The sequence below is a fragment of the Hemicordylus capensis genome, chromosome 2 (genome assembly GCF_027244095.1).
Source record: "Hemicordylus capensis ecotype Gifberg chromosome 2, rHemCap1.1.pri, whole genome shotgun sequence".
Taxonomy (NCBI): Eukaryota; Metazoa; Chordata; class Lepidosauria; order Squamata; family Cordylidae; genus Hemicordylus; species Hemicordylus capensis.
Window position 1 is genome coordinate 418,188,554 of NC_069658.1, and position 26,174 is coordinate 418,214,727.

General features: G+C 43.6%; 1 protein-coding gene across 11 annotated transcripts in view; it reads right to left on the minus strand.

Annotated features, from left to right (window-relative positions):
* Positions 1-26,174, minus strand: part of ANKFN1 (ankyrin repeat and fibronectin type III domain containing 1) — a 376,151-nt gene that overhangs the window by 97,686 nt on the left and 252,291 nt on the right. For all 11 annotated transcript variants that reach the window (XM_053301930.1, XM_053301921.1, XM_053301928.1 and 8 more), the window contains one exon: positions 22,768-22,881. In XM_053301930.1, coding sequence (XP_053157905.1) covers positions 22,768-22,881 — 114 coding nt within the window. The remainder of the gene's footprint in view (positions 1-22,767; positions 22,882-26,174) is intronic.

The window sequence follows — 26,174 nt, forward strand, 5'->3', positions numbered from 1 at the left end:
CCCTCTTACAGATATATAGAATGGTACATTCCATTTCCTCTCAGTCAGCTGATGGAACAGTCCTGATGGACAAATGTTGCAGATGGCAACTGAATTTCTGAAGCACTTTATCTTAGCTGCAGATATAGCTGGCATACACTAGACCCATTCTTGAACAAGCAGCATAATCTGATCACACTGATTAGGTACACATTTCCAAAAGAGACCAATGAAGGACCACTTATATATCATGAGAAAGCCTGGTACTGTTTCTTGAAAGCACACTTGCTTATCTAGAATAAAAGGCATGATGCTGGCATTATTGATTTTTAATTGACATTTTGTGCTAGTAAATGGTCTCAGAGTAACTGAGGCGGCAGAATCACTGAATTTAAGCGAGTAAAGACCTGACCCGTGGGAGACCACTGGGAGTCAAATTTAAGAGTAGGATAATAGTATATCTATAATATAAAGCTGCTTGGGCCTCACTAACTGACTGACATGAAATGCCCAGATCAAACCACTCATAAACGAAAGTTTGAGCCGGTTTACAAATTTGATAAATAAATAAATAAATAAATAAATAAAATGATGAAACAGAAAACATAGAAACATGCCATTTTCACAGGTACATTCCAGACCTTGCCCAGACTACCAAAAATATCCCTAGAAAAATTAATCCTTGTCCTGGAAAACGTGGAAAAAAACTCTCCCATTGGCCAACATGGGGAATGAGACTTCATAGAGATAGAAAAAGAGGCTATTCCCACAAGCAGCAAAAATCGGGCTAGGAGAGCCTAGCCCGATTTTTGCTGCTTGTGTAAACCACCGGGCTCGCAGATGAGCCCGGTAGCTTACAAGCAGCTGCAAACCTGGTTTTTAAAATCGTGAGTAGCCCCCCGGCCAGGAGGCTGAAAAGCAGCCTCCCAGCTCGGGGGTCTCTCCAGCACGCCCTGCGCGCTTGTGCAGGGCATGCTGGAGCTTCCGGGGGCCACGTGGCCCCCGTACTCCCCAGCCGGCTCCGTGATGGAGCTGGCAGTCGTGTGGGCGGCTGCTGCAGTTGCCCAGAGCAGACTATCTGCTTGTCTGCGGGGAGAGTGGCCTAAGCCCACTCTCTCTGCAAACCCCCTAGAGGCTCTTCTCAGCAATCGTGAGAAGAGCCTCAAAAACTAGGGTCACAAAGAGATAAGACATTAATATGCTTGCAAACTGCAAGCCACTGACATGAAACTCCCAGAACAAACCACGAAAGATAGAAACATGCTATTTTTGCAGATAGGTTCCAGACCTTGCCCAGACTATTTAAAAATAAATAAATAATCCCAAACCTTGGAAAAAATCATTAATGCCCTGGAAAATGTGGAAAAACTCTTCCATTGGAAAGCATGGGGAATGATACCTCACAGACAGAGAAAAAGACTAGAACCACAAAGATTAAAAGTTCATATGCTTGCATACTGCAAGTCCTTTTACTAACATATGTATAAAGTATTTATTTACTAGTATGTGTTTATGCATGTATGCATGTGTATGTATGCATACACAAATGAATATATGCATGAATAATGACACACCAGTGAAGTCATTCATGTGTTTCAAAACAGCTGCAGTCCAATTTCTGCAGATACAGGGAGAAAAACATGTAGTCATATAATGAAGCTCAAACATGGAGGAAAGTTCCACAAACAGCATTTTGGAATTAGGATTACCTGGTGCAAAGGAAAAGAAGTCTTCTGTGCCTTTAGCTGCTGAGTGGCAGAGGGAATTTCCTAAGATGGTAGTACCGTGCAGTGGTGTGAGAAAAGCCACATGCTGGCATTACTTTCATACGCGTGTGCTAAAGGGGCAGGAAGACTGTCCCTCCTTGCCTTGCTAAGATTCTTGCCTGGTCTTTTTCATTGTTCTTTCCTGCAAAATCCTTGTGGATTTTTCATTTTTCCACAATGGATTGCATATGCACTCTTCCATGGAGAAAAATGGTACATTATAATCAACTCTGAGATGGCATTATTAAAAGCAGCAATCGTTCCAGAATTCTCCTCTGGTACAGAACCCCCTGACAAATGCTTAAGGATGGAGTGAAATTAAAATGATCCAGTTTTGTATTTCATGAAGAATTCAACTGTCTCTGGCTTGTCTCTGGCAGGTCTTGCTTTGCTATTCTTCATATGCTTAAATGGGACAGGGGGAGATACTGGCTGAATCCCAGGACTAACTCTTCATCCTCCAATGGGCTCGATAGGGAAGTATTAACCCCTAGCACAATCCTGCATTCATCATATCTCCTTCCATTGGGTGTCTCTGGTGGGGTGGGGTGGATGGGGTGGGAAGAAAGGAGGTGCTTGCCCCCTCCCCAAATTCTAAATTTATATTATTTATAAATGCATGGATATTAGGAAGCTCCAGTACTTGCCCCTGCCCCCAGTTAGCAGAAGGCCTAGAAAGGTCTCTGAAATCACTCCTAGTGGGTAAACAATAGCAGGCTCGGGCTACCACACCTGGCCGCTGCAGTATTCTACAAGAGAGCCTAGGCCAGCAGGTCACTGCTCTGATGAATGCTGCTTGTTCTACTTTAATGATGCTGCTTCTGATTGGCTCCTACACATTTTAAAAAGACTCTGTAAATACAAAGATAATATATTCATTAATCCAAAAACTGTCGGCTTATGAGAATTATGACTCTTTCAGTTTTTACTTGTACTTTATAAAGAATGGACATTGCAAGATAAAGTCCCAGCTAACTGGGCAATGAGGCACCTTTTAACGTGGTGATTCTCTTTATGGAGCGGGGGGAGAGTAACTGGCCCTCTCCACCACCAGCGCTGTACCTCCAGTGACTGTTGCTGGTGTCTATCTTTTAGACTGTGACCCCTTTGGGGCCAGGGATCCATCTTATTTATTTATTATTTCTCTGTGTAAACCACTCTGAGCCATTTTTGGAAGGGTGGTATAGAAATTGAATAAATAATAATAAATAATAATATCTGAGCTTGCGCAGCATATAAACTGCAAAGTCTTTGTACAGTCTGCTGTATTATCATACCTGCCAATATGTCCCTATTTTCCCGTTCACCTGAATGGGAAAATAGGGCAAAGTTGGCAGGTAGGTATTATGATGGCTTTACGCATGAGTCTTGATGCACCAACACTTTGGCTTTTAGTTGGGAAGAAATGCATCCAGGCATTCAACATTTAGGTGAATGAGGTACGTTCAACAGCTGTACCTTGCATGCCCTCCTCCACTTTGCTGCCGTCTCATCTGCCCTCAGGATACTTTTCTCCACCCCACCACTGCCCCACATGTTCCCACGAGGTGATCTGCCACCACCTCACATACCCTTGCAAGGTCATGTACCATATCGTCACTGCCTCAAGTCCTCTTGCATGACCCCCACCACATATCCTCACAAGTCCATTCACCAGCTTGGCACCACCAAGTGTGCCCTCGCAAGGCCTCCAACGCTTCAGCCCAAGCCTTGCATGCTGTTGCAAGCCCCTGCCACCTTGCCACTGCTTTGTGTGCCTCGCAAGGCCCTCCACCACCCTACCACATGCATGCCCTTACAAGACCCTCCACTGCCTCACCATCTCACACACCTTTGCAAAGCCCCTGGCACCTCACTGCTGTATAGAGTGCCTTCACAAGACCCCAAAGACCACTTGCAAAATACAGAAAGCAGTCCTACCTTGTCAAAAGAGGACGTTACATAATTCTCTCAAGTTGCTTAAACATTTCAATCAGTTAGCTGGACAGTTACACGTGTATATTAAAACAAGGAAGTTATACAGTAACAGACCATATTTACCCTGGAAGATCAGAATGCTCCAGGCAGGGTTTTGCAAAGTGCAGCTCCCATCACTGTCTCCTAAAGCATTATTCAAATCTCCTGGGACCTTTTCCCTGAAATCTATTTCAAGTCATAAACCCCAATCTCGCCATTTCTTGCCTGCAGTGCTAAGTTTGTTTATCTGCTCAAACAGCTCTAGCATCAAGCTAACAAGATGGCTTCAATATGGTCATGCAAGCAAAGCGACTCCCACACTGCTTATGAAAGAGCTAGGTTCTGAACCAGGAAGTCACTAGTCAGAACTTGCCAGATCCCACAACTCCAGCTTCAGAATCCTTAGTGGGCAAAATTGCTGGTTGACATTCAGACTAAGTACTGGACATCAACTATTCATTACTACTCAGGAGCTACTCTAAAAGACTACTTCATTTCAACAGGACTACTCAGGAATGTTTTGATCTGGACGTAAGCTGGTGATCTGTGCCCTTAGTTGATTTTACTTTGCTATTATGGGGACTTCAGATGCTAATAACTCAGGAAATACTGGACTGATTTGTTCAAAACAACATAGGATTATGCTTCCACATACATCTGAATTCTTAAAAACACGTAAAAGGTAATTTTCAAAAGTATAAGATATGTTATCTGAGGGGGGGGGGGGGAAGCTTGGCAAACAGTTGTCTTCTAGAGTTTAAGGGCCAATTGTTAAACTACTGCATCTTCTCAGCCACTTTACGTTAGATCTGCACCAGATTTGGAGGGGTGGTGTCTGCAAATGGCCAGGCAGATCTGACAGAGGGTTTTGCTTTTATGAACACCAACAGAATGTTCAGGGCTTATTATAGAATTGAAACAACTCTTCATCTTAACTATACTGGCAGTACTGTGTCAGTAGAATACCTAGTAGAACACAAGTTTGTGTAGACATTCTTAAGGACGATTGACTACAATTTAGCTTCAGTTTTTCCATACTGGTAATGGACAGATTGCCAGTCCTCCCAAAGTGGCCTGGTGTCTAGATTATCAAGAACAAATTCTGGAGATTTGAATGACTTTATATTGTAAAAGATATCGGAGGGAAGAAAGCTCCAGGAATGGGTTCACCCTGAGTTGGCAAAGTGTCTGTTTCTCTGCCCCTGTGATAGGGACCTGTCCAATGGCCTCCCCTAAGGCTGCGGTGGCTCTAGAAAAAGGCCCTCCTCCTTCCCCAAGCAGTGCCTGAGAAGAAGGTTAGCATGGTAGTCATCTTTTGATTTGCCTCCACTTCAGAGGGCAGTCCAGGCACCAGGTACATGCTAAGATTGGGAGGAGGGAAAAGGGTGGTGGGAATTGTGAGTCTGTTCAAGCTGGAAGGGTTCAGGCAGAGGTGGGGGTGGGTGGGCAGGTACAATCAGAGGAGTGTAGGATTTAGGAAGGGCCAGGGGTGCAGACAGAGAAAGTTTGAGGAGCAACTCCTCACTTAAGTTTTTTAGGGGGAGAGAAAATATACTCTGGGGGAAAGAAAAATATGTTTTGGCGGGAAAGAAAAGCTATTTGAAAGACCTCTCTGCATCCCAGGTCAGGGCAGAGCAGGGCAGAGGGTGAGGTTCTACTTAAATGGAACTGAGAGATTGAAAGGGTGAAGAAATATGGAAGATGTAGTGGTGGTGGTTACATTTTAAAATTTAAATCAGATTTTAATGGACAACACCCAAACTAAGTTAGTCATGACTAAGTTCTATTGAAATTAATGAGACTTACGTTAGTAAAAGCCAGCTAATGGCGCAGCGGGAAATGACTTGACTAGCAAGCCAGTGTTTGCCAGTTTGAATCTCCGCTGGTATGTTTCCCAGGCTATGGGAAGCACCTATATCAGGCAGTAGCGATATAGGAAGATGCTGAAGGGCATCATCTCATACTGCGAGGGAGATGGCAATGGTAAACCCTTCCTGTATTCTACTAAAGACAAGCACAGGGCTCTGTGGGCACCAGGAATCGACACCCACTTGACGGCACACGTTACCTTTAAATTAGTAAAGATGGGCTTCTCTCATTTGTTTCAATGGTGGTTAGTTGTCACTATATAGTCTGAATGCTGTCCTAAGTTTTTCTTTTAATAGGTTAAAATTAAATCTGACTTGAGGGATGAGTTAAGTAAAACAATTAAAGCTGTGTTATTGCTGTTTGTCACAGGTAGTTAGAATGCAGGAGGCCCTCCTTAGTTGCAGGGGTTGTGTTCTCATTTATTTCCATGGATAACAAAACCATGAATAAAGAGACTATAACCCTATGGGGATTGCAAGATTAGGTTCCTCAGCACACTGAGGTGTTCAGAAAAATCACAAGAATAAGTGGGGGGTGGGGGGCAGAAATCAGTACATCACCTTGCTCTCCAGCTCTCTAGCAATGCCTCCAAACTTCCAAATTCTTTGATTTTTGTACTTTTTTGAGGTGTGTTTTTTTTTTGCACAAAAGAGCCACAAAATGACTCAGCAATACAAAATTGCAGCAGGAAATGACATAAGAATTCATTTCTGGCTACTCAAGATAGAGGAAAATTTTATTTTTGCCCCACAAATAAAAAAACTGGGTCCCTATGACCCAACCGCAGATACATGAAACCATGTGTGCTGGTACCATGGATAACAAGGGCTGCCTGTACTATAACAAGTTTGAGATTATGATTATAAATGCCAGCTGTCGTATGCATTTGTTAAGGCAAACCACTCATTCAAGAGGCCAGTTAGTGTTTTTTAAGGTGAGTTGCCAAATGAGAATCCTGAAAGGGAAGAGAGGGCTTAGGGCTCTGAAGTGTTTTGAATGGTGAATACCCTTGCACATGTAAAATGACTCATCCCTCTCTCCCTCCCTGCCTTTGCCTGTGTGATAAAAAACGAAAGCAGCAGCTTGGGAAAAGGACAGGCAGCTTCTGTGTGGCTCAGAGAGAGACTGGAATGGAAGCACCTTAGGGTACAAGGTTTTCTCTCTGGAGATCTGATGTAACCTGTGCTTGGCTATCTCTGCTTCATCTAATGCTCAACAGATATTTGTAAATAAACCAAACATTTCAAAGTTGTCATAAGCCTCCAGTGAATTCCCCTTCCAAAGGAAATCAGAATCCAACTTGTACTGCATGCTGGGAAATTTTCTCTGCTCAGGGAAGTGGGCAGTGCTTATATACAGCAGAAATCCTCCTCCTCCTCTACTACTACCACTACCACTACAATTTGACAAAAGTGCTTAAAGTGGTTTATATAGAATAATAAACAAATAAATAAGATGCTTCCCTTTTTATTCCTCAAAGGAAATAAAACATAGATACCAGCAACAATCCTCATTGTTTCTCTTTAGCACGATGTAATGGTGTCGGGGTGTCATTGGTATAGAGAGAATTAAGAGATACTGAGGTCATTCACACTACAAGCCACAGCAGGATAGCCGTGGGGAAACCTGGGTAGCGAGGCTGGTTTGGAGCCACAGGCCCCGCTCTTACCCTATTGCTCCAGAGCAGGGCTGCTCTGTTCGTCTACCCTTCCTTTAACTACGGTAAGAGGGGCAAAGCTACATCTTACTTCAACCCCAATTGTGTGTGTGATCGGGGCTGTGCCCAGCAGCTCCTGGAAGCTCGGCTTCCTTGAAACCACAGAATGCTGCCTATAGAGCAGCCAGGAAGTGAAGAGCTGCTGCACTGATGCGGGCAGCCACTCATCTGCCTACACAATGCATTGTGAGATACTGGAGGACTTCCTCCTCCAGACCATCTTCACTGCACTGATCATGTGGGCACATGGTGCAGTGGAGTGTGGACAGGGTGCTAATTATGGGGGTGGGGGAGGTAGTATACTCCTGCCTTACCCCCAGCCCTCCCTAGCCACCAGGGATTTGGGTCATGTGGACAACCTTACTTTTTATTAAGCATTGTCAGCATGGCCAGAAATATAGAGTCCTTCAGGAAAGTTAAGTTGTGCTTCTTGGAATTTCTGTGTAACATGTCTGCAGTCCTCCCTGAAACACAAAGTCCATTTTGCCTGAGTATCCTCAAGGTATTAATTCCACCAGTTTGGGAACCACCAGCTTAGCATTGCTAGGTGAATTAAGGCTGGAGCAAAACTGAGTTGCCTCCCAAACATGCAAAAGGACAGCTTTGTCTTGAGCACTGAATGTTTTTGCTGTTGTGAGTTTCCATCTGACACTTCACTTTTATGGCCGAACAGGAAGGTTTTTGGTGACTATGTACTTTAAATGAAAAATTCTGTATTCTGGAGCTAGTGAACAGCATGTGTCGCTGAAGTCGCCAAGATAAGTATGACTTTTAAATAGCACTGTAAACAGTTATATAAAACCCATGGCAATTCCTGGCACACTTAAGTGAGCAAACCTTACTATAGTCGGGTTTAAAAAAACCCCTCATATTTGTGCATATTTTCAAACAATGCGAGGCTTTATTTTCTCTTTTTTCTTAACTTCTAGTTAGCCATGATTCTTCATGCTAAAAATGAGCCCTTAAAATGTTACTCAGCCCTCCAAATGACACAGGTTTGCAGCTTCCAGGTCTCAGTGCTCATGCATGTACAACTTTTCACCCCTATGTGGTGACTGTTCTCATTATTCTCATCCATTACTATGCGCTCATCAACAGTCTTTCGCTTAAGCCCTGAATTTGGCTTAAGTCCTGAAACGGAATGAGTTCTTTGCCTCCGTCTTCATGGTGGAGGATACTGATTATATATCCGCTCTGTAACTCAGCTTCTCAGGCTAGGAGGCTGAAGAGCTGATGCAATTTGGGCTGGCCAGGGCTAGATGGCAACCACCCAAGAGTTCTGATCACCCAACAAAAAATATGTAATGTGTCCCTGCAATCAAGCTCTTTGTACCAGAGGACTGGAAAGTAGTTAATATAACTCCAATTTTCAGAAAGGGATCCAGCAGGGCGGGCGGGGGGAGGGTGCTGAGAAATGACAAAGCAGTTAGTATAACTTCTCTGTGCCGGGTAGATTGACAGAAAGCATACTTAAGGACAAAATTGTTAAACATATAAAAGAATCGGCCTTGCTGAAGGAGAACCAGCATGGCTTCTGCAAGGGCAAGTCTTGACTCACAAGGCTTTTGGAGTTCTTTGAGAGTGTCAACAGGCATGTGGATAAAAGTGATCTGGTTGACATAGTTTACTTGGACTTCCAAAAAGCGTTTGATGAAGTTCCAAATCAAAGGCTCTTGAGTAAACTTAGCAGTCATGGGATAAAGGGACAGGTTCATGTGTGGATTGGTAAATGGTTGAAGGAAGAGGGTAGGAATAAATGGACAGTTTCCACAATGGAGGGAAGTAAGAAGTGGGGTCTTCCAAGGATCTGTACTTGGACCAGTGCTCTTTAACTTGTTCATAAATTATCTAGAATTTGGTATAACTAGCGAAGTGCCAAATTTTCAGATGACACTAAATTATTTAGGGTAGTGAAATCCAAAACAGATTGTGAGAAGCTCCAAAAGGATTTCTCCAAACCAGATGAGCGGGTGACAAAATGGTAAGTGTGGTTCAACGTAAACAAGCGTAGAAGCATATTGGAGCAAAAAACCCCAACTTCACATATATACTGGTGAGGTTTGAGTTGTCAGTAACTGACTAGGAGAGAGGTCCTGGGATCGTGGTGGACAGCCCATTGAGTGTTGACTCAGTGCACGGCTGCTGTGGAAAAGGGAAATTCCATGCTAGGGATCATAAGGAAGGGGATGAAATTAAAAATGTTAATATAATGCCCTTCTACAAATATATGGTGTGGCCACATTTGGAGTACTGCATGCAGTTCTGGTCACCGTATCTTAAGGACATTGTAGAGCTGGAAAAGGTGCAGAAAAGGGCAACCAAGATGATCAGGGGCCTGGAGCAGCTTCCTTATGAGGCAAAGCTACAGCATCTGGGGACCTTTAGTTTAGAAAAGAGGCAACTACAGGGAGACATGATAGAAGTGTATAAAATTACGCATGGAGTAAAGAGAGTGGAGAGAGAGAAATTTTTCTTCCTCTCACAAAACTAGAATCTGGGGCCATCCCATGAAACAGAAGGCCAGGAAATATAGGACAGACAAAAAGGAAGTACTTTTTCCACACAGCACACAATTAATCTATGGAATTCTCTGCCACAGGATGTGGTTATGGCCACTAGCTTGGATGACTTTAAAAGGGCCATCCAAATTAATTAGACAGGTCATGGAGGACAGGTCTATCAATGGCTACTAGTCTGGTGTCTATAGGCCGCCTCCAGCCTCAGAGGCAAGATGCCTCTAAATACCAGTTGCAGGGGAGCAAGGGAGAGGACATGCCCTCACCTTTTGCCTGATGCTTCTCAAAAGCATCTGGTGGGCCACTGTGTGAAACAGGATGTTGGACTAGATTGAGCCCGATCCAGCAGGGCTGTTCTTATGCTGGAATTGGCTCCCTGTCACACTCTGTATCTCTGCCAAGCTTCTATTTTTAAACCTCTCCACATCTATAGCCTAAACTATGTGCTGGATGAAACAAAACACAGGAGTAGTGACACAGCCATCTCTGAAGGATACATAGTAGTATGGTGGGAAATATCATTCCAGCTATGGATGAAATGAACCCGCTGTAAAGCAAACTAATGGTCCATCTATGTCAGTACTGCTTACACAAACTTATAAAAGCAGGCATAGGTCCTTCCCATCCTTGCCATCAAAAATGCTACAGGTGTGTGCCAACATTAAAACACATTTTTAAAATGAAAAGAGCTAACTTCATGCTCAAACCTTTCAGCCAGGAGAAACTGGGTCAATACCATGTCAGAATGGAGGGGTTGTAGCTCAGTATATGTTTTGCACAGATCCTTCCATCGGCCTGTTTTGTATGCTAGTGTTCAGAAGACCCTTGTGTATAAAAACATTTGCCTCTCTTCCCTGCGCTTGCAAGGGAAGAGGGTCACCTGATCCATTCATCCATGAACAGAAATTGCAATTTGATATGCCAGTGCTCAAGGCAAGCAAGTGTTGAGTGTAACATGACCTGGGTCTTACCTATTGCTGCTGCTACTACTAAACATAAAGGTAAAGTGGTGCGGTCCAGTCGGTGTGGACTCCTGGCGACCACAGAGCCACGTGGTTTCCTTTGGTAGAATACAGGAGGGGATTACCATTGCCATCTCCCGCGCAGTATGAGATGATGCCTTTTAAAAGGTGCCTCTTTTGCTCAGTTAGCAGAGGTACCTGAAACTCTGAATGATCCTTTTTTCGCCCTGTTTTGATCTATGCTTGAGCACTCCTCCAAGGACAATGTTGCAGAACTTAACTTTTAGTTTTTATGGGATTTTCTCATCAAACAAACTCTAAGGCCTGTCTCTCTGAAAATATTTCTTCAGTTTCCTGAGCTGTTCCTTATTTCTGAATGTGAAGACAATGCACAGTAATGAAATGGGCTGGGCTAGGATCTAAAAGGATGCTTAGGCACATGCAAAGGGCTTGCAGCAGATTTATTGGAATTATTGGGTTTCCCCCCCTTTAAAATCAGATGACCCCTCCCCCCAAATGCCATATCACAAACCTTTGAAACTCACCTCAGTTTAAAAAGCAGTTTGCCAAGTGGCATGGGGAGGAGGAGGGCTCCTATTTATTTATTTACTTATTTATTTATTTGACATATTTGTATACCGCCCAAAATTTATTTATCTGGGTGGTTTACAATAAAATAATACAAATTACAACAAAATAAAAAGGTTAAAAAAACACTGCAATAATTAAAAATTTAAATTGATATTAAAAAGCTATTAAAACAGCATCTAATTTAAAACAGTATCTATTTTGATTTTTTTAAATCTACATTCTCTGTGGGCTTATACAACTTGTTTCATTGTTCTTTGGATCCTATCATCATCATCATCATCATCATCATCATCATCATCATCTAACACCACTAATGTGCATTCACTTAGAGAGCAAACCACACTTTTTCTTTCTTTCTTTCTGCTGGTGTTGATAGCTTTCCTTAGCCATTAGCTGAGAGGACATATGGGTCCTGGAAATATGAAAATGCAGTATTGTATTCATTGTACTTAAGATCAAGTGCTTTCTCTTTATCAATTATATAACACGTTTCATGTGTTCAAAGAGTTTTGAACATTATGATAGAAAGCATACAGTGCTGTTAAGCAACAGTGCTGTTAAGTATGACCAGTAATATTATCCCCATCATACATTTTATTATTACAGCTACTGCAAATATTACTTGTTTATTTAGCCTGCCTACAGAGGCCTTCCTTTCTTTAAAATCTTTGGTACTCAATTAAGTAAGCAGGAGCTGGTGATGAACCCTTCTTTCTTCTATGCTGTTCTTCCTTGGAGGAATGGGCCAAGGGCTGCCACTTCACTGGGAAGTAAAAGGTAAGTTCTCATCTCTCCTTCATTAAGTCTGAGGAATGACTTCTCCATTGGTCTTAAGGAAGCAAGTTAAAACTTTCTTGTTGGGGGTTATAGTTGCTCTTTTGATGTGCCAATTTTTCTTGTACCAATTTTAGTAAATTCTATTGTACAGGAGACCCTTGATTATCACGGGTTCTCTGTTTGCAGTTTCAGCTGTTCCCAGTTGGGCGACATATACCCCTTTCCCATTATCGTGGGGGTGAATTTCCGCCATCTAGGAAGTGGGGAGGTGCACCTGGCCAAGCACAAATTGGTTATGTGACTGGAGGTTCCCAGACCAACATAACAAAAAATAATCTATATATTTAATTCTCCTGGGTGAATGTGCGTCCCAGCGCCCAGCTGATTGGCTGGGCGGAGAAGGCACCTGATTGGCTGAGGCGCACCCAGGAGAATGGTCGCTGGCTGGAGACTGGGGAAGAAGGGTGGGGGGAGAGGTAGCCAGCCCCAAAGAGCACACAGATGCTCTGTGCGGGGTTGGCTAGTAATTGCATATTATTACCATATTAATATGTAATCGCATACTACAACAGCATGGTGTAGTGGTTAGAGTGCTGAACTAGGACCGGGGAGACCTGAGTTCAAATCCCCATTCAGCCATGATACTGGCTGGGTGACTCTGGGCCAGTCACTTCTCTCTCAGCCTAACTTACTTCACAGGGTTGTTGTGAGGAGAAACTTAAGTATGTAGTACACCGCTCTGGGTTTCTTGGAGGAAAAGCGGAATATAAATGTAAAAAATAAAATTTAAATAAAATTTAAATATTATTCTCATATTAATGTGGTCTATAAAAACACTAATATGTGCATACATGCAAACTATGTTGTCCACACACACACAAAAAAGCACACGGACACACACAACCATTTTCAGTACCTCCAATCAAGTAACAGACCAGATACGAGCTCGCCATTAAATGAGCTCCTCTTTAAATCAAACACTTTAACACACCAGTGTTATACCATTACATATAAATAAGGGAGAGGGAAAGAGGGATCTTTCCTAGCAAAGCACATACAGTACTTATGTTTAGGACTTTTTTCCCCCCTTCCCAGACCAAATCCTTAAATTCTTGTTAAAACACTGCTAGATGGTGCTTAGGGATCAAAGAAATTCTCTCCTCAGCATGGGGCCTCTTAAGCTGTGAATGAAATCTTACTTTCCCTGACAAAAGCGTCAGCTCTGAGGTGAAGGATGGAAATCAGAAGCCTCAGAAACTGGGGGAAGAGCTCTGGGAGGCTTAATCAAACATCAACACTGACTTGGGCCTTTTAACGTCTTTTAATGTCTGTTCTATAATGGCATAAAGGAGCAGCTTTACACTGAGTCAGACCACTACTCTAGTCCAGAGTTGCCCACCTGAGCGGCAGCAGCTTCCCAGAGTCTCAGAACTGAGCTACACAATCAGCGGAATCACATGGTCTGGCACAAGCTGAGTTATGCCATCAAAAGAAGAAAGAATCCATCAAAAGTCTTTTGGCTTCCTGCAACATGCCTCAGAAGTTTTGCCTGAGGAGGAACCTTCAGATTTGTTTTGAATTTTGCTTTGGGAAATTAAGTGACACGAAATTGCTTGTTTTGCTTTAGGTAGAATTGTGGTGGCAGCTGTAATACAGTCTATGGGGACTAGAAGCACTGAAACATTCCAGTCTTTGAAATTAGTGCCCTTTGGGTGTGCCATGCTCTAATCAAGCTAGAGGATCAAACTGAGGGTGGGAAGTGGAGAGGAAGGATTGTTGTTTGTCTAGGAAAGCAAGGTCAGGAGATCTTCCTACCTCTGGAAGTTAAATAAATTAGATCTATAGCTTAGAGGGTAACACAAAACATTGTTATTCCATTTGCTAACTTTGAGAGCATGAAGAATGCAAGCAGATTCAGACACAAGTCTTAACTTCATTTAAAATAATAACAGACTATGATGGATTTGTATCCTGGCTCCACAGACCCAAATCACAAAGCAACCAAGAAAACACAGAGAGGGCACTGGGCAGTTTGCCATACTGCTCTTTTGAATGGAATAAAATTAGTTTCTGTATGTAAGCACTGATGTCAGAAATAACATTACTTCCAGTTGATAATGGCTCTCATCCTAATGTCATGCTTATAGAAATAGCTTATGCTTTCAAAAGTGGGGAAGGGCAATTTTAGCTAATTCCTCTCTCAACTGCTCCTGATGCTCAAATATCTCTGAGAGTTGGGGAGTGACTGACAGGTGCAAGTGGTACCAAGGTAATGATTTGTATAGGTACCTCCTGCCCCCGTCCTTCGCCACGTCCCCCTGCCCAGAACACTCAAAATCTGAACTCGTTCTGTCAGAACAATTGGCTCTACCACAAATCTGAGGTTTTGCATCCTGAGCTTGGAATGGAGCACAAATCCCATTCTGTGCACATCCCAGCTAGTTGTCTGAATTAATCAAGAAGTGAATAAACTGGAAGTTTCGATTGACCCTTCCTTTTAACTCCCCTTTTTAACCTACTTTCCAGTAGGCTTATGAGATCACCTGGCAATCTCTGTGTGTGTCTGTGTGTCTCCATCAACTTCACAACACTTGGATCAATATGAACCAAATCAGGTACTGCTGTAGGACACATAGGGACACCTCAACGGCGTAGTTTGTGATGATGTCATCCACACTGATTCAAGAGGATGGAAATGTAAACTTTTGAGGCGCAAGTGGGCTAACTTGCGAACCGCCTAACTGATTTGAACCAAATTCTCTACAGCTGTAGGGACACATAGAGAAACCTCAACAGCAAAGACTCTGATAAAGTTATCCACCCCAGTTCAAGACAGCTGACACGTACACTTCTGAGGCTCAAGTGCACTAACTTGTGGACAATCTAACTGATTTGAACCAAATTTGCTGCAGCTGAATGGACACATAGGGATGCCCCAATGGTGTAGTTTATGATGATATCACACACCCCAATCCAAGATGGCTGATGCATAAACTTTTGAGGCACAAGTGCACTAGCTTGAGGGCTATCTAACCGATCTGAACCAAATTTGGAACAGCTGTAGTGAGTGACACACAGGGACACCTCAGTGCCAAGATGGCAGACACATGAATATTTGAGGCACCAGAGAACTAACTTGTGGACCTTGATCTGAACCAAATTTAGTCCAGATGTAGAGACAGTGAAAGGAAAGTAGGGTGATTAGTTCTTACTAGAACAACTTGTTAAAATATTCAGTTTAGTTGGTTTTATGTTGGAAAGTGATCAAGATCTCAGGTTAGAGGAGGGCAAACCCGGATCTTCTCAGTACAGAATTGGCTGAGAGAATGACAGCATAAAAACACCATTCCTTAACCATGATTGAAAGGAGTAATGTGATAGCTTAGGGTGGGAAGACTAGGCTTCTAGGAGATACTTTAAAAAATAAAAATTGCCAGAGCCTTGGGAGCTACAAGCAGTAAACGGAGGCTTGGAGTCAGAGCCAGTTACAAAATGGCAGTTTCAGGAGGTGGAGTCAGTTGCAAAATGGCAGCTTGTACACACATTAACAATCAATGGAATAAGGTGCTTTAACATAAAAGTCCCTGAATTCCATGAGTTCCTGAACTCCTGTTATGCTGCAGGACAAACAGGGAGCAAGAGGCGCTGCTCAGGGGAAGAAAACTGGAGAGAAATTAATGAGGGAGAAAGTATAAGCAACCCTGAGTGCTCACAGAAAGAGAGATTAAAAATGGGTGTGGCCATGGCCTCTTCAGCCAGCCAATCAGATTTATAGTAATTGGCTGGAAAGGAAGGAAAGAAAGCAAGTTCAAAAGCCTGGAGAGATACTTCAGATAAGCCCGGGAGCTAACAGTAGCGCTCAAGCTACCTAATGCCCACTCCTCCTATAAAACACTCTGGATAATGCCAGAAGACTGTTTCTTAATAATGCCAAAAGACTTTTTCTTGATTGCTGCTCTTGTCACTGAGCCAGGCCACAGTCTGACATTTGTAGCTCTCTCTTTTAAAATGAACATTTTTTACTCCCTCTCCATAATGCAAGGTGGGATTTCTGAAAACCACTAAAGTGACTAATAAGAGCAGAGTGACATTCAAATGGGATTTGTAGTTCATTTGGTGCTTTTAAAACTTTGCAGTGTTGTGGCCAATTTCATGTTAAATGTTTAATTAATACCCATGCATCTGAACCAAGGCCAGTTAATATTATCACAGTATTTTCAGACATGGACAGTGGACACCACATTCCCTTGAGGTAGAGCAGATTGCAGTAGATCACCAAGGCCATGCCTGAATAGAAGTCTCTTTATGTGAAAATGTTACACAATAACTGTGCATATATACAGCAATCATAATAGAAGCCAAAGATTAAATCTTGAAAATAAGGGATAAAATACTACATGTTATGCTGCATGTACGTGCAACAAAGCCCTGAAAGGTCTTTCTCCTTGGGAAAGTGTGTGTGGGAGGGAGTACTTTGAAGCAGAAAAGCAGCAGAAGGGGAGAGAGCATAAGAACACAAGAAATCTAGTCCAGCACCCTGTTTCACACAGTGGCCCACCAGATGTCTCTGAGAAGCCCAATGGCAAGAGCTGAGGACATGTCCTCTCTCTTGCTCTTGCTGTTGCTCCCCTGTAAGTAGCATTTAGCCCCTTTTGAAGCCATCCAAGCTAGTGGCCATCACCACCTCAGGTGGCAGAGATTTCCATAGATTAATTATGTGCTGTGTGAAAAAGTACTTCCTTCTGTTGGTCCTACATTTCCTGGCCATCAGTTTCATGGGATAACTTCTGGTTCTCGTTTTCTGAAAGAAGGAGGAAAATTTATCTCTTTCCACTATCTTTCCCCATACATAATTTTATACACCTCTATCATGTCTCACGGTAATTAGTGGCTCACCTAGCTTAAAGTGGTTCCCGGACCGCCCTGCCACAAGCCCACCCCCCACCTTCCCGGTTGCGAAGCCCCCTTGCATTTTGGGGGGCCTCCTGCCACCACCCTGAATACTCACCCCGCCACTGCCCTACTCCCATTGTCCTTACTAGTCTTGATGGTGTCCAGCAAATGAGAGTGGATTCATTGTTCGTCATTGAAAATGAATCCACTCTCGTTTGCTACCAGAGAATCTACACTCAGAACACTTCAGAAACAACAAAACCCAGTACCCCATGAACCTGTGGGTATGGGGGTGGTTGGCACCCTATGTGCACTACACCACCACTTGCTCTGGGCCACCCTGGTGCCCCACAAATGGAGTTATGGGGCTGCTGAAATCCCCATTATTCCCTATGAGGGGAAAGCTTAAAGATGCACAAACTTCACAAATTCTTTGAAAATCACCCATTTGTGCAGTTCCTTTGAAATCTGTATGGTAGCAGGCACCCATTGGGGCACTACCCCTGATCCACTCTTCTGCCCCTGAAACCCCCTTTCTGCCCCAAATCTGCCCCAAAGACATGCCAACTTCAAAAATGCTTTAAAAATCACCCTTTTGCATAATTCCTTTGAAATCTGGGTGGAAGCTTCCTTGCAACCATTGGGCACTACCACCCATCACAACCTGTCCTGGGCCACCCTGGTGCCACCCCCCCCCGGAGAGTTATAACTAAGGCTGCTTAAATCCCCATTATTCCCTATGGGGGAAAGCTTAAAGACGCGTAAACTAAAAAATCATTTAAAAATCAGTCCTTTGCCCAATTCCTTTGAAATATGGATGGTAGCTTCCTTGCACCTATTGGGCACTACCACACTCCACACTCCGCTCTGGGCCACCCAGGTGCCCCCCACGTGGAGCTATAAGGTTCTTGGAATCCCCATTGTTTCCTATGGGGGAAAGCTTAAAGACGAGTAAACTTCAAAAATTCTTTAAAAATCACCCCTTTGTCCAATTTCTTTGACATCTGGGTGGTAGATTCCACCCACTGGACACTACCACCCCCCACTCTTTTGGCCCTTGGACCCTTTTAAAAAATTTGAATAGATTCGGATTTGGATTCAGAAAATTCTGGTACAAAACAAACCTGGGGTGATTGGGGGTGTGTGTGTTTCAGATTCAGACCCAAAACAAATTGGGGGTGTTTCTATTTGGGTACACATTGAAACAATATATATATATATATTCATGCACATCCCAACTTGTTACATTTTCCAATTTTAAATCAGGAGCTATCTCATGCCATACAACTCTAGGACATAGAAGAATTAGATTTCAAAAGGATTTGCCACAATCCACAATGTCACTGTAATACATAGGAGCATACATAGGAACATAGGAAGCTGTTATATACAGAGTCAGACTATTGGTCCATCTAGCTCAGCACTGTCTACACAGTCTGGCAGCAGCTTCTCCAAGGCTGTAGGCAGGAATCTCTCTCAGCCCTACCTTGGAGATGCCAGGGAGAGAACTTGGAACCTAGATGCTCTTCCCAGAGCAGTTCCATCCCCTAAGGGGAATATCTTACAGTGCTCACATGTAGTCTTCCATTCATATGCAACCAGGGTGGGCCCTGCTTAACAAAGGCATCAAATCATGCTTGCTACCACAATACCATCTACCACAAGACCAGCTTAAGTGCATCTTTTGTAGGGATGTGCACTAAGTGTTTTGTGCACATCTGGGTCAGCAGAGGGTGGGCATTTTAAAGAGAGGAAGGCAGGGCTTACCTGCTCCTTCATTATACCTTCAGTGCCCCCCCCCCATGAGCGCCCCAGAGTGGCACTGTTTGTATTAAGCAGCTGGGTTCTCTGTTTGCCCAGTTGCATTTGCTTAGAAACAGGAAGTTCCCTGTTCCCAGCAAGAAACACTGCTTTGGGTCCTGTCTCCTCCAGAGACATGCTTGGTGGGGAGCTGGGATAGGGCCTTTTCTGCAGTGGCTCCTAAGTTGTGGAACACTCCCCCTGGAGATTTGTAGACCCCCTTATTGACTGCCTTTGCCATCAAGTGAAAACACTTCTGTTTTGGCATGCATTCCCTGGCTAAACTGATTCCTGATTGCTGCCTGTTTGGGGGTTGGGGCTTGTTTGTTTGTTTGTTTTGCTATGTTAAAAAATAAATAACCATGTACACCATTTTGAGCTCCCTGGAGGAAGAGTGGGAATATAAATGCAAACAAACAAACAAACAGCGCAGCTCTGGGGCACTGGGGTGGGACACTGAAGGTGTAATGGAGGAGCAGGTAAGACCTTCCTCTCTTTAAAGTGCCCCCTTGTCCCCAGCCAAAATGATTAATCTGGGGCAACTCAAAGCATTTCAGCACCTGGTAATAGAGGTGCTGAAATGCTTGGAGCACATCTCTAATCTCCTGGGTCACTAACTATGATGGATCGCATGTACCATTAAGGCAACTTGTTTTTCCTTTGTAGCAATTTATTCTTCAAATAAAATTCCCCATTCTTCAGCCTCCCTCCATGCTTCATTGCCTTGGATGGGGGTCACGTCATAAATGCATTTACAGGACCTGACCTTAAAGAGTCTTTGCAGAATGAAGAGAGTTGCAATAGAAGAGAAAAGAAAGACTGAGGAAATTTTCTGATTTGACATAAACAATGAATCGAGGGGGAAACAAACAGGGGTACACCTAGGTCCAAAATCAGCCCAGACCTAGAGGGCTTCAGAGGCCCCCCTGTGAGCCTTGCTGCCATGAGGTCCACCTTAATTTTTCTCAAATAAAAGATACCTCGCCCCGCCGCTGCTCCTGACTCATGTGGAGCTTCCAAATGACCTGGGGGGCCTCACCAGAGCCCGGACACTGTGCCACCGCTGTCCCATGCTAGCTGCTGCCACACCGCATCAATATTTCCATCTTCACTGCCGGGGGTGGGGGTGAACCAAGTGGAGCAGGCCACCCCATCTCCACCCCCCGTGGTGGCAGCAGGAGGGCTTCTCCCCTGCTGGCGTGTGGACTTCTCCCCACTACCTGGTGGGTGCGCAGGCTTGCAGTTTGAGTATGGAGAGCATAGTGTGCCGTGATGTCACGACACGTGACACTCAAATCGGGCTCTGTACCAGAGGACTGGAGAGTGGCAAATGTAACACCAATTTTCAAAAAGGGATCCAGGGGTGATCCGGGAAATTACAGGCCGTTTAGCTTAACGTCCGTTCCAGGCAAATTGATGGAAAGCATCCTCAAGGATGAAATTGTAAAGTACATAGAAGAACAGGCCCTGCTGGGAGTGAACCAGCATGGCTTCCGCAAAGGTAAATCTTGCCTCACCAACCTTTTGGACTTCTTTGAGAGCGTCAACAAGTCTGTGGATCAAGGTGATCCAGTTGACATAGTCTACCTGGACTTCCAAAAAGCTTTTGACAAAGTCCCTCATCAAAGACTCTTGAGGAAACTTAGCGGTCATGGGATAAGGGGACAAGTACATGTGTGGATTGCTAACTGGCTGAAAAACAGGAAACAGAGGGTAGGTATAAATGGAGAGTTTTCACAATGGAGGGAAGTAAGAAGTGGGGTCCCCCAGGGATCTGGGACTGGTACTTTTTAATTTATTCATAAATGATCTAGAAGTAGGGGTAAGCAGCAAGGTGGCCAGATTTGCAGATGATACCAAACTCTTTTGGGTAGTGAAATCCAAAACGGATTGTGAAGAGCTCCAAAAGGATCTCTCCAAACTGGGTGAATGGGTGACAAAGTGGCAAATGCCGTTCAGTGTTGGCAAGTGTAAAGTGATGTACATTGGGATGAAAAACCCCAACTTCAAGTATATGCTGATGGGTCTGAGCTGTCAGTGACTGAGCAGGAGAGGGATCTTGGAGTCGTGGTGGACAGCTCGTTGAAAGTATCGACTCAATGTGTGGCAGCTGTGAAAAAGGCCAATTCCATAGTAGGGATCATTAGGAAGGGGACTGAAAATAAAACGACTAGTATTATAATGCCCTTATACAAAACTATGGTGCAGCCACACCTGGAGTACTGCATACAATTCTGGTCACCACATCTAAAGAAGGACATTGTAGAACTGGAAAAGGTGCAGAAGAGGGCAACCAAGATGTTCAGGGGCCTAGAGCACCTTTCTTATGAGGCAAGGCTACAACACCTGTGCCAATTAGTTTAGAAAAAAAGACAACTGTGGGGAGACATGATAGAGGTCTATAAAATCATGCATGGTGTGGAGAAAGTGGATAGAGAGAAATTCTTCTCCCTCTCACATAATACTAGAACCAGGGGTCATCCCATGAAATTGATTGCCAATTTCACACATCGCATAATCAACTTGTGGAATTCTCTGCCACGAGATGTGGTGGCAGGCAACAACCTGAATGGCTTTAAGAGGGGTTTGGATAACTTCATGGAGTAGAGGTCTATCATCGGCTACTAGTTGGAGGGCTACAGGCCACCTCCAGCCTCAAAAGCAGGATGCCTCTGAGTACCAGTTGCGGGGCAGTAACAGCAGGAGAGATGGCATGCCCTCAACTCCTGCCTGTGGCGTCCAGTAGCATCTGGTTGGCCACTTTGCGAAACAGGATGCTGGACTAGATGGGCCTTGGGCCTGATCCAGCAGGGCTGTTCTTATGTTCTTATGAGTGAGGAGAAGCCTGTGCACAAGCCCGCACGCCACTGCCACCACAGGGGGTGGCCTGCTCTGCTCAGCTCTCCCCCACCCACCGGTGGTGAAGAAGGGAAATATTGGCGGGGCAGTGGTGGGCATGGCGCAGCACAGCAGTGGCATAGCAGTGGGGCTCTGGCGAGGCCCCGCAGATTGTTAGGAGGTCCCCCAGGAGGCAGGAGGCCACAGATCTGGTCCCCAAGCTCCATGGCTAAATATGCCTCTGGAAACAAAGGAGAGAGTTCTGTGTGCCCAAATAGACAACTGAGAACCAGAATATCGAAACAGAAGCTAGATAACGGAAAGAGTATAGTGCCAGGAAGAAAACGTAGTGAAAGCACTCTTCTTCCCTGCAAATGGTGATGGTAGAAGCCAGGGAAAAAGAGAAGAGGCAGATACCAGGAAGTGGCAGGAAGAAGTGACACATGAAACTATACTTCTTTTCATACTTCCCTGTTATCTGAGAGAGAAATTTTCTGGTATGTGGGTTGATTACAAGGCCTGTCAATTAATTCATGAAGAATGGAGGAGCCATTTGACATTTACAGAATTTTCATACTTCACAGTGTGTAGAAGCATATGGGGAAGTAAAACACATTGGGACAATAACTCTGTAGGATTAAGGGTTATGACAGAACAATGACTAGGTGCTTTCAAAAAATACTTAACTGCTATATATCTATTCAATTAAATATATCTTAAACCAATCTATGCTTCATAGGAAAATGCTTCTAGCTACAGGGGAACAAAATCAAGCCTACATTTAACATGTGTATTAAAGAAATAATATGAAACAGATCCAAGAGCTATACATCCCTATGAAGTTCATCTGGTGGTTACACAGGGATGGGTCTTCTCTGTTGCTGCCCCAAGACTCTGGAATGTGCTGCCTGCTGAAATAAGAGCCTCCCCATCTCTGACAACTTTTAAAAGGTCTTCAAAGACACATTTCTTCACCCAAGCTACTGTGGTTTTTAAAACTGTTTTAAGGTTTTAATTTCTGTTTTAATTTGTTTATGTTGCTGTAAACCACCCAAAGACGGAAGTTTGGGGCGGTGCACAAATTTAACAAATAAAACCATTACCTTTATATTTGGTCACCACCGCTGAATTGATGCTATGAGGTTCTTGGAAGGTGACAGTGAGTGATGTACTGCTTGTTACCATAAGACAAACGTTGGTCGGTGCCTCAGGGGCTCCTAGGTCAAAAAGAAAACATTATAGTTTCTTGAGGAACAAATATCTTCCCAAAAATGCTGTATGTTCCCTGGGAAATAATTCAAAACCATGTAACAGTTGTGAACTTTGGTCTGAAGAAGTTTATGTTTGTCTTTCCATGAGCAACCCATAATGAGATCTGATGAGCACCATTTTGTTTCTCTGGTGGCCTTCATCTCTTTAGCATAATTCACATCTATCTATCTATCTATCTATCTATCTATCTATCTATCTATCTATCTAGGAAGTATACAAAATATAAAACACAACCAATATAAAACGAAGTGAAAACCATTAAAACAACTTTACAGAATAAAAACGGTTTTAAAAAATTCACAGAATAAAAACAGTTAAACAATTTAAAACTAATTTTAAATAAAAGCCTGAGAAAACAGGTGTGTCTTAACGGTCTTTTTAAAAAGCAATCAGAGATGGAGATGCTTTCATTTTGACAGGGAGCATATTCCAAAGCTCTTGGGCAGCCACAGAGAAGACCTGGTCCCAAGTCACCACCAAACGAGCTGGTGGTAACCATAACCAGACCTCCTCAGATGATCATACTAGGCGGCAGAGTTCATGACGAAGAAGGTGCTCTCTTAGGTACTCTGGACCTAAGCTGTTGAGGGCTTATAGGTAATAACCAGCAGTTTGTACTTTCCTTGGAAACATATCGGAAACAGCCAGCAGAGTTCTTTTAAAATCAGTGTTATATGGTCCCTTTGTGTTGTCCCAGAGACCCAGAGACCAGTCTGGCTGTCACATTCTGTACCAATTGGAGTTTCCTGATTATGTACAAAGGTAGCCCCCCTCCCCCTGTAGAATGCATTACAGCAGTCAAGCCTGGAGGTTACCAGCATATGCACTACTGTTTTAAGGACATTTACCTCCAGAAATGGACATGGTTGAAGCTGATAAAAAGCACTCCTGGCCACTGCCTCAACCTGTGAAACCAGAGAAAGTTTTGGATCCAGGAGCACTCCTAAGCCACATACTTGGTCTTTTGTGGGGGAGTGTAACCGCATCCAGAACAGGCAGATCTAAACCATCTCTTGGGTCCTGACCGCCCCCTCCCCCAAACAATCAGTACCTCCATCTCATTTGGATTCAGCTTCAGTTATTTGTTTGTTTGTTTGTTTGTTTGTTCGTTTATTCATTTGTTCATTTATCTATCATATTTTTATACGGCCTGATATGTACATCTTTAGGGTTATCCATCATCCAGCCCATTACTGCGCAAACATTTAGGGAAGTAATGCCATTTCCCGACGAGGTTGATATGGAGAAATAGATTTGGGTGTCATTAACATATTGATAACATCCTGAACAAAACCTCTTGATTATCTCTCCCAGAGGTTTCATGTAGATGTTAAAGAGCATTGGAGACAGTATGGAGTCTTGTGGAACTCCATACATTAATTCTTCTTTTGCTGAGCAGCAGTCTCCAAGTGACACCAACTGGAATCTACCATAGAGGTAGGAATGGAACCACTGTAAAACAGTGCCACCCAATCCCATCACTCTCAGGCAACCCAGAAGGATACCATGCTCGATGGTATTGAAAGCTGCTGAGAGACCCCAAAGGATCAGCAGAGTCACACTCCCTCTGTCAATACCTAGTTGGAGATCATTCATCAGGCTGACCAGATCAGTCTCAGCCCCATAGCCTGCCCAAAAGCCAGTTTGGAATGGGTCTAGATAATCTGTCTCATCCAAAACTTCCTGGAGCGGAGAGGCTACCACCTTGGGTAAGGTGGCTTAGTCACCTTACCCAACCATGGAAGATTGGAAACAGGTCTACAATTGGCTGAAGGATCCAATGCAGGTTTCTTCAAGTAAGGTCTAATAATAGCTTCCTTAAGACAAGGAGACAACCTGCCCTCCCCCAGAGAAGCATTTATAATATTTACCAGACCCTCTCTGATATACAATTACCAGATAAGATAAGCCAAGTTGGGCAAGGGTCAAGAGGGCAGGTTATAGGACGGACAGTCCGAAGCAGTTTGTCCACATCCTCAGGAGTCGCAAACTGAAAGTGATCCAATCTAATCCTATAAGAGGAGTTGCTCCACAGTAGACCCTTAAATGACCATGGAATCCAGTTCGGCCTGAATACGAGAGATTTTAGCCACAAAAAAGTCATTAAAAACATCACAGTGAGTGACTGATGGTTCCAAAAAATGTCAAAAAGGAATATGTTTACACTATCAGAGAATGAGCCAAAGATATTATTATTACTGTTGCTGTTAATATTATTGTAACTATTGCCTTTCAGTACTTGACTGAAGTACTGAAAGGCAATAGTAACAACAGATGCTGAAAGGCATCATCTCATACAGCGCAGGAGGAGGCAATGGTAAACCTGTATTCTACCAAATAAAACCACAGGGCTCTGTGGGTGCCAGGAGTCAAAATCAACTCGACGGCACACTTTACTTGATTGAAACTATTGCTAAAAGGAAACATGCTTATATGACTGAACCTAAATAAGTTTTAAATTTATCTTTTTGAAAGTTTGGGACAATAAGCTTCTTAAGCTGCAGTAATTACAATAAATTTGCTTTGGGATGAAATTGAAGAAAATTTCATTTCCTATTTTTAATGGGGAAAAGATTTTACGAGAGAGAGAGAGAGAGAGAGAGAGAGAGAGAGAGAGAGAGAGAGAGAGAGAGAGAGTTAGTTAATTGCGTATTCATCAGTCTTTTAATTGATTACATCTTAACAAACCTACTAAATAAGATTGGGAATAATGGGAGGCTTGTCACTACAGTGATGAGAGAATCCTCATTGGCTACGGAGTCTCTCTGCCTTTGCTAGCAGTACTGATAGAGTTTGGAGTTGTATGGACCCAGTGTGCTCACCCTGCTCTTGGATCAGTGAGGTGCAGCACGGAATGTAAGCCAATGTCTATTTTGACTTGGTAGTTCTCCAAGGTCTCAGGAGGAGTGAGGTATTTCCCATCACCTGCTACTCTCCCCTCCCCACCAGACTGCTGCGAATGGAACATAAGCGAAGCATGTGTTCTACCACTGAGCAATGGATCCTCAGAAATATACCATGCTCCATATTAAATGAATATTCAATATACATATAAGATAAACTGGAAGGATTTATAAGAGTGGAAGCCTGGGGCCTGGGCATACTTTTTTCATAACATCCTCACTGCAAGTTATTAATCTAATTATAGTAGACGTGGAGGCTATTCACATGAGCGTGCAAAACTGGGCTAAGGGAGCCCAGCCCGGTTTTGCACACTCATGTGAACCACCAGGATCAC